The sequence below is a fragment of the Barbus barbus genome (assembly GCF_936440315.1).
Source record: "Barbus barbus genome assembly, chromosome: 6".
Classification (NCBI taxonomy): Eukaryota; Metazoa; Chordata; class Actinopteri; order Cypriniformes; family Cyprinidae; genus Barbus; species Barbus barbus.
In genome coordinates this window covers 19,974,672-19,983,890 of record NC_136734.1, presented here as the reverse complement: position 1 = coordinate 19,983,890, position 9,219 = coordinate 19,974,672, and the positions used below count along the sequence as shown (strand labels likewise).

At 36.6% G+C, this 9,219-nt stretch overlaps 1 protein-coding gene across 1 annotated transcript; it reads right to left on the bottom strand.

The window, feature by feature from the left end:
• Positions 1-217: 217 nt before the first annotated feature.
• LOC306871022 (3-hydroxy-3-methylglutaryl-coenzyme A reductase-like) lies at positions 218-8,624 on the bottom strand. The gene is made up of 20 exons (XM_079418674.1): positions 8,375-8,624; positions 7,382-7,571; positions 7,167-7,278; positions 6,977-7,064; positions 6,499-6,583; positions 6,297-6,402; positions 6,091-6,197; positions 5,895-6,014; positions 5,654-5,814; positions 5,157-5,398; positions 4,897-5,066; positions 4,386-4,580; positions 3,446-3,604; positions 3,125-3,282; positions 2,928-3,033; positions 2,612-2,782; positions 2,331-2,471; positions 2,054-2,212; positions 1,800-1,954; positions 218-1,370 (listed from the first exon to the last, which is right to left on the bottom strand). The coding sequence occupies exons 2-20, from the start codon at positions 7,544-7,546 to the stop codon at positions 1,316-1,318; spliced, it is 2,655 nt and encodes an 884-aa protein (XP_079274800.1). The 5' UTR covers positions 7,547-7,571; positions 8,375-8,624; the 3' UTR covers positions 218-1,315.
• Positions 8,625-9,219: the final 595 nt, after the last annotated feature.

Below are 9,219 nucleotides of genomic sequence, written 5' to 3'. Positions count from 1 at the left end.
CTATATTTGAACGATTTGAAAGTTGATTAAATAATTTTGTCATTGGTTGAGGATATTCTATATCGGGGCTGATCTTTAGTAAAGAAGGAATGTGTATATATATATATATAGGCAGAACTTTATAGTTTTATGTTCTTAGTGTTTGTATTTTCATTTTAATTGAAGTTGCCCAAAGTGAGACAGAGAATATGATCAAGCAGAAGTCAATGAATTCTATATTTTCTTTTTATTATAAAAAAATATACAAAACTTTTGCAGTTTATTATTTATTGAATTATTTGAATTGTTGTTTTGGGGCGGGGGAAATAGCAAGCTTCCTTTCAACGTCTTCAGCATGAAACGTACGTGTTGAAACAGCCACTCTTTTCCATGACACAAAAACCAGCACCATCTGAATAAAAGCCATTTCAAGCCTTCGGAAACATGCAAGGCGTTAGGTTGCGTATTGTTACATAAACCTATTATTAGAGGCGTTCAAACACAAATAACTAAATGAACAAAGAACTGAAACATCATGTGGACTGTAGCACCTTTTGAAATATTTGTTCTGTCATGCTGTAGCACAACCCTTTTCAATTACAAAAGTCATTCAATTCCGGTGTCATAGCCAAAAAAAAGAGTAATTTACATTCTGACACGGAAAACATCACAAGCACTGCTGATGGCTGCATTTGGCAATTTCATAGTCATTCTGTAATATTCTGCATGTGTACCAACTAGAGAATCATAATGCTTTAAACTCCTCTCTGTATCGGTACTGTCCTATGCCATTTCCCTTTATAAGTGCAATGAAGGGAAAACTTTATCCTTCCCTTTCTGTCTAATGTTGCTCTTTCCAGTTGGCAAAAAGTTAGCAAAGATATGATCCCTGTTGCTATCCCCAACAAATAATGAAGTAAAGCATGTACTCCGCTTTAACCCATCTAGTCAGTCATATATGTGACCTGAACTATATTGATTTTAGGAAATAAGTTAAATTATGTGCCCTTCTGTATCTCTATGCAGATTTGCTCTCCATAGCAAGTCGAGCTTAACAATCAGGTACGGAAATAGCAATTTCTGTTCGGATGTGATTTAGAAATACTGGCTCTAGGCTTGTGAACACAGCTGGACTTGATTCCAGTCTTTAATTTCAACCAGTTTACTTTGAAAGATTGTAGTTATGAGACAATTGTGTTTAACAGATCAGGGGAAACATGAACAGTCATATGTCTGTATTCCTTTTGCTGGTCTTTAAAATAATCTAAATCACGTGTTCCTGAAACTTGAGATCCTCTTTCTTTATAGGCCTTTTGCATCTTCAACAGTGGCCGTCTCAAGATGCCTGCTTAGTACATGTTCCTGGAGCTTCTTGCAAATTCACTTTTGATCTATAGCCGAAATAAAAGCAATTATAAAGAGCAGATGATAGTGTCTTACAAAACATTGTCAGAATATCATTTTATACTTTAATTTGTAAGATTTTCTTAGATAATGATTATCTATACATGATATAACTATACATGATTAAAAAATTAATATTTTATATTTTCATTTATGTAATTATTTTTAAAGATTTTATTTTTTATGTAATTTTTGATTACATTTGAAGTCTTTTATTAAAATTATTAGGATTACATGAAACTGATTAAAAGATACAATATAGTACAATTTATGACTGAGTTTTTTTAGATAAAGAGCTTAATATATGAATTAATGACATTAAATCTTTTACATTATATACTATATTACATATAGAATTATATTGTTAATTATAATAAATTTGAATGTTGTATTCATATATAATAAACAGCTCTTACCTGTTGTGAGTCATGTGACTTTTGACGAGGTGTCCAGCAGCGAGTGCAGACATGAGTGACAGCTCTCCAGCAAGCACGGTAGCACACACCACCTGGGCAAGCTGTCGGGCATTTTCACCCGGGCACTCCTGACTGGCACCCAGCACACCCAACATCTGGCAGGAAGACAGAGAGAGAATAAAACTGCATGAGACCGAAACTAAAAAATACTTCTGTTTTTCATATGTGTAAAATATTGATCTTATATCAAGTACCTGTAAACAAGCCTGCTGGGGAGGAAGGTTAGTGCCTCCGCCTACAGTGCCCAGCTCAATGGAGGGCATAGTACAGCTGATATAAAGATCCTCCCCGGTGGGGCCTGAGGCTTCCATGAGAGTGATACAATTAGAGCTGCCCACTGTCTGCGCTGGGTCCTGTCAAGGACAAATTCATTTAGATGAATTCACTTCTGTACCTACCATCTGTACAACCACTATATAATCACATCAAAATCCTTATCAACATCATACTGTAAAAAATAACTTTTATTACCTGTCCACAAGCAATATAGATAGCAACTACGATGTTGGCGGCGTGAGCGTTATAACCTCCGATGCTTCCAGCCATAGCAGATCCAATCAAGTTCTTGCTGATGTTGACATCTACCAGAGCCTCAGTCGTCGTCTTTAAAACCTGCACAAAAACACACTTACGTTAGACTTTTAGTCTGGACTATCATTCCAAAAACAAATGCATGTCCTTATTCAGTGTAAACAGGCTGCCAGTATTCAGCTTTTGTAGGGCATTTTGTAGAATATGATGAGGTTTTGTACCTCTTTGACAACTTTGGCTGGGATGGTGGTCTCACACACCACTGACTTCCCTCTGCCTTCAATCCAGTTGATGGCGGCAGGTTTTTTGTCAGTGCAGTAGTTTCCACTAACAGCCATAATTTGAAGCTCTGGAAATTCCTCCTTCAGCCTGGCAAGAGCCTGTTCTGTGCCCTGGTGACCAAAGAGAAAAAAAATAGATAAATACTGCACGAGTATTTCATAATAACCCAGAAATGAGTCATGGTATGACATGGAAATGGTGATCACTTTAATGACCATGTTTCACAACATTTTGTAAAATTCAGTACTTGCGTACCTTTGAGATCATGTTCATCCCCATTGCATCTCCAGTTTTTGACTGAAATCGGATGTATAAATTGCGACTCGCCAGGCCAATCAGAAGCTTCTCCAATCGCGCAAACCTACAAACACAACACAAATATAAGTTACATATTTTTACTTTTAAAAAACTGCACTATCACACTAAACCAGTTCACTGAAATAGTCCTTTACCTGCTGGTCTGGTCAAAGGCCTCCTTGATGCTCTTAAAGCCCTCATCGCTTTCCAGCCAGGCCTTGACTTCAGCCGCCTGACAGGCAGAAGGCAGGCGCACCACCGGCCCCCTGGTCATACCATCTGCAAGAACACGACTACTAGCACCACCTGCCAACTGTGGAGAAGCCATTCATGACAGAGCATTAGATTAATGTGCTTTACACGGGATATTATGCAATATTATATCAGTTCAAATGGCCGTGAAATGAGTTTGCCTTCAGCTACCCTTCAAGAACAAAAAAATCATACTGGGAAAAAAAAACAAAAATTCTTCTTACTGCAATAGCTCTGCAGCCTCTATTTGTGCTGGCAACTAGGCAGCCCTCAGTTGTTGCCATGGGGACCTGAAACTGCTTTCCATCCAATAACAGAGGACCAGCAACCCCCACAGGAATTGGCATGTAACCGATGACGTTCTCACAACATGTTCCCATCACCTGGTGTAAAGAACAGGAAAATGAATGCTTAACTTTGAAGGTTGCTAAGTTTCTGAAATACTACTAAGTTTTTGCTTCCTGGACCAAGTCAAAACTTAATTGGCCACCCCCAAAGTATGGTATAACGTATGGTAACAAATTGGTTCTGAACTATAAGACATTTTTTTATGTATTGCTTATATTGCTGTGTATATAAACATACAGTGCATATATATTTTTATGTATATTTTTGAAAGGAAACATAATAAATAATTTCAGGAAGAACACATTAAATTAATCAAAAGTGACAGTAAAGGTATTTCTAAAGTTACAAAAGATTTCTGTTTTAAATAATTGCTGTTCTTATAAACTTTCTATTCATCAAAAAATCTGAAAAAACATCACAGTTTCTATAAAAAGCCGTTTTAGTGTTTTCAACATTGATGATCATTTTTTGATCAGAAAATCAGCATATTAGAATGATTTCTGAATTTGACACTGAACATTGGAGTAATGACTGCTGAAAATTCAACTTTTCCATTATAGGAACATATTACAATTGTAATTAATAATAATAAATTAGCAATATTACTGTTTTTGGTGTCAAAAACCAAAATCAAATAAATGTAGCCTTGGTGAGTATAAGAGGCTTCTTTCAAAAACAATGGATCTCATCATATTGGACAAAATGTAAGAAATTTTGAATGTGGAAAAGTTTTAATATTAGTGCATCCCTAGTTTGTTCAAATCCATAAATCACCACCAATTAAATTACGCATGATGTAATGACCGGATGTCTTACCTTAGAGTAGTCATAGTCTTTATAAGGCAGGCAGGTGAGAGCTGTGGGCTCTGGAAATTTGGGGCTGAGCATTTTTCTACGGATCATCACCCCTCTCTCAGGGGTTTCCATCATGGCTTCCAATTTGTAAGCTGGGATGTGCTTTGAGTTCACCAACACAATCACCTCTTCATCGCTGAGGTAGCGAGCGCCCATCTGAAGGGTCAGAAGAGGTGACACTTAAATACTCACACACATACACTGATTATACTTGGATTTAGGTAACAGAAGTTTACTCTTGGAGGTAAACGGTTTCACTACATGCTTCTGATCTTGTCTAACGTCATAAACTAATTGGCTAAGAGTAAGAGTGTAAAGAGAAAAGGAAGATCTTATTAGAGACTACATGGGTCAAGTCTGAGGTAAAAAATAACTACAGGTTTCAGTCCCACAGTGAACCCAGAGTTGATCTTTATGAAAGAAAGAGAACAACAGTATTGATGTAGAAAGGGATATTTGACAACGCTCTTACATCTGGGTTTTTCAGAATGGACAGACAGTCTTCCACAGGTCTGGGTTCAGCAGGTACACTGATCACAGTCTCTGACACATCAACAATTTCCTCAGCATCATCCTCTCCCAAAACAAAAGTACTTTTATGCTCAGGCTCTTTTGGGGCAGGCAGGGGCCGAATCACTAAATCTGAAGGAGAGAAACTGCAATTAGATTCCACTGTAGACTGTTGGGTTTGCAGAAAATGAACACAAATGTGTAAAGGTAAGAAGAGAATACCTCTTTCCTCTTTGGTAACAACTGGAGGGCGAGTTGGAGTTTTCTCAGGCTTGCTGGAAACGGGAACCTCTTTCCTACAGCACTGATCAGGAGACCATTTCTGAGAGAGCATGGAGCTTGGAGTGGGAACTTTTAGGGACAGAGTAGACTCCATCTCCACCTGCTCAAAGAAAATGTACTTCACAGCCAGGAACAGAGCAAGACCCAGTGTGATCACTTGCTCAATATCCATGCTGATCATCCTAAATGCACAGAAAAAATAATAGTCACATCATATTCTCGTTATTGTTATCTTTAGCAAATCACAAAATACATTTTTATGTCAAATTGTCATGATGTACATTATACTATGGCATATCTACAGTCAAACTGATACATAGAACTATGTATATTAAACTATTGAACTATACAAAGAATTTCAATAAAACCATCTCCATCATTAATGGCCAAAAAAATTGTATTAACTAAAACGAATAAAATCTCTGAAGTGTGCCTACCTAGACAGATAAAAGTGCCAAAGGTGCATATCTGGCTCAATTCTCTTGGGCATGTTTTCATTCAGGCTCACTCCAACTTGAGGAAGATCAAGAGTTTCATTACTTGATGTGGGATCTGCAATCCACCGGCTATGAGCATGAACCATCACCAGGCCAAGAGACTGCAAATATAAAAGACAAAACCATCAATATAATAAATCCAGGTAATAAAAGACTTTAGTGTTTTTGGTTCAGTGCGTACCATGATCATTTTGACTCTTTGTGTGACAGGGTTAGGCTTGTTGTCCTCCTCCTCCTCCAGAACTCTAGCAAAGTGACTCAGCTGCCAGATAGGTCGTCCCTCCCTGCTCTCTCTAGACAACTATGTGAAATATTTGCACATTTTAGAATATGTTACAGTCTTCTTATGTGTACTGCACTGAAATATGCTTACATACCTCCAGCACAAGAGAGACACAGGCCGGGAAGAAGGTCATGAACACAAAGTAGTTAGCCAGGACAGACATGCAACCGAAGCAGCACATGATCTCAAGCTGTCGCACACCTGCAGCAATAAAAAGGGCAAAATCAAGTTCACTGCTGCTGAGTTGAACAAATCTGTTCAGTGCTGATTTTCTGTCTCATGTGGAAAGGCGAAGTTTACCTGACATTGTCCCCACACCAATCACCAGGCACTCAACAAGGGCATCAAGAGTAAAAGTGGGTCCTAAAACAGCCATTCCTTTGGCAATATTCTCTCTCACCTCATCCTGCGGGACAATCAAAAAAGCCATTTGCAAAAACCAGATACTGATTAATAATGTTTATTTAAACTTCAGTTTAATGTAGATGAACAGGTAAAGTACCTGTGAGTTTGAACTCAAAGCAAACTTAGCCAGAGCGCATGCTTTGGAGAGGTCAATCAACAGCAGAAAGAATGGCAAGGCCTCACTGGGAAAAGTTAAAATAAAAAAAAATTAACTTGATATATACTTACTTACATTACTTTTAGTCATTTAGCAGACGCTTTTATCCAAAGCGACTTACAAATAAGAAAAAGTAACTAAAACTAAAAGTTAACACTCTGTAAATACTCTATACACACCAATTTAAGAAAATACAGAAATTAAATAAAATTGACAAATGCATACAACAACAACAACATTTCAATAGTAAACATATAAAGGAAAAAAAATTAAATAAATAAAAATAAAAAGCGATACTTATATCCTTTGCCGGTGTCCTAGCCCGGTGGAGTCGCACGATAGAATTTATTTACTAATTATTTTCCAAAAAACAAAGCAATACTTCTAAGATTTCTAGCGAGAGTGATATAAGACATACTTGAGGCCTGTAAGCTCCTTGTCCAGGAAGTGAATCACAACTGTGCTAAACACAAAACTGGAGAATATTGTGAAAAGTCCTGCAATGCCTGAAAAAGAAATATTAATATAAACATTAACACTTGTAAGTCATGCTACCTCATGGGTGCTAAACTCATTTTTTTTAAACAGGTTTAAAAATTTAAACTTACCCAATATGTATTTGGAACCTAATTGTCGAAGATTTTGGAATTGAAAGTAAATATAGACAATTGCTATGCATCTTGTGATTGTCAGGATAATGATATCGCTGCTTAAGATTTGCTGGAGACAAGACAGAGGAAAACAATATTAGGAATTAGATTAATTAGAACTATACATTAACTGCCACCGTGGTTTAATTCATTTCCACAGTAACACACCGTACCTCTTCCAATTTGGGGCAATCAAAGTTCCAGCCACAAATTTGGTTATTTCCAGTGAACATATTCATGGACATCATGCAGATGGTGAGAGTCACAGTAGCCACAATGACTTCCCAAGGATGAGAGGCCACAAACAGACCATGGATTCGGAAAAGTCTCGTCAGCATTTTTAAGGTGTGTTACAGTCACTTACTGTAGATGACAGAAAGAGAATGGGAGAAAAGAAACTTGTTGCACTGGATTACAATGACATTATTATGAATTACAAATGTATTCTGACACTTATAACACTGCACAAAAAATATTAACTACATAACAACAACAACAACAACAAAAAACACTTAAAGTGCTCCTAGAGCACAACTTTTATTTTAGTTAAACAAAAGTTATTTTTGAGTTGTTTATAGAAATTATCTTACATTGTACTACAGTAACATCAGATGGCTTGACATAAGTGCAATGCACAAAATACATAGGCAATGTGATAATTATAGACGGCGCCATTTGTTTCTGTATTTACTGATTGTGAAGACCAATGATCAGATTATAAATCACTGATTTAACTTGTCAAAATTATTCATTAGATCTAATATTAAATAGAAAACGTATTTCTTTTTGTATGTGCAAAGGGATGATAGGGTGTTTTCAAAAAATAAAAATAAATAAAATACATTTTAAAAGTACGTTAGCTTACTATAGATAAAAGCTGAGTCACTTCATCATTAGATATTAAAATACACTCTTTTCATTAAAAATTCATTTACATTTCTGTAAAATTATATTAAAATTATATCAATAAAATTGATCCTGACTTAATTTTTTTAGTTTTAGAGCCTAGCTCACCAACAATGATGATAAAACACGAATCACTGACGCAATCATGCCGACATCATGAACGGAAAGAAATCCACATTCGATCATAGACAACACTGAGCAAGCATTTTATGTCTAAAATAAAAGCTATGGCTGGCTGTTGGTCTGAAGCAGGAACTTACCAGTAAGGGTCAATGAGGGTTAAAGAATTAGTAACGTTACACTAAGAGCAAAGCACTGTAAAATCCTCCACATATGCGGCTGATTTAATAAAAGCCTATAGATGTTTTCGCTGTTATAAATTAACATTTAGGTGTGCTTTTTATGATTAGAATTAAAAAAAAATATAGACGACATTAATCCATATCCCGACGTCTGAGGACTCCAGTCGTCAAAACCGGCATCCTCCTCTAGCTTATGAAGCGATGGCATGGCTCTGCGTCAGTCGAACGAAGAGCCAATCAAATCCTCGAACCATACTGATGCACTAGAAAGCCACGCCCACTTTCCTGCGAATGGTGTTGAGGGCGTGTCCCACCGGAGAACGCGTGATCTGGCCATCATTTGAATGTGTGAGCTGTGTGGACCTTGGCCCAGCCTTCACCGCAAAAAATATTCGTCCTTGTAACTGTAATAGACCCACAGCAATAGGAAATAGAATTATATTTTCTTATCATGTTAATTAATCTTGGCTGACCTTTTTTTTTGGTAATCAATAACAATAATCTGATCTAATGTAGGTTTTGTTTCATGAAACATTTAAAATATATTTAAAAAAAAAATACCAGATGTTTGGCCTGCAAATACTTTTGCATATATAACGTGTTCATATATTACAAGCGTTTTCAGCTTCATTTGCGATCTCTGTATTCTATCACTGATGTATTTGATCACTGTGTGTGATCAAAGTCTTTGATGGCGTAGGCTGTTGCACGTGCCACTGATGTGATTCATTCTTCTCAGAACTAAAGAATTTTGACTTAATAAAAAAAAAGCTAAAGTATTTGGTTTCTGGTGGCTATATATA

Bases quoted from the DNA above. Each gene is read 5' to 3' on its own strand.
- LOC306871022 (XM_079418674.1), bottom strand. From the start codon at position 7,546: ATGCTGACGAGACTTTTCCGAATCCATGGTCTGTTTGTGGCCTCTCAT. The intron at 7,279-7,381 runs GTACGGTGTGTT...TCTTGTCTCCAG, and splicing joins ATTGCCCCAAATTGGAAGAG to CAAATCTTAAGCAGCGATAT. The intron at 5,067-5,156 runs GTATTCTCTTCT...TCTCTCCTTCAG, and splicing joins TGTTACCAAAGAGGAAAGAG to ATTTAGTGATTCGGCCCCTG.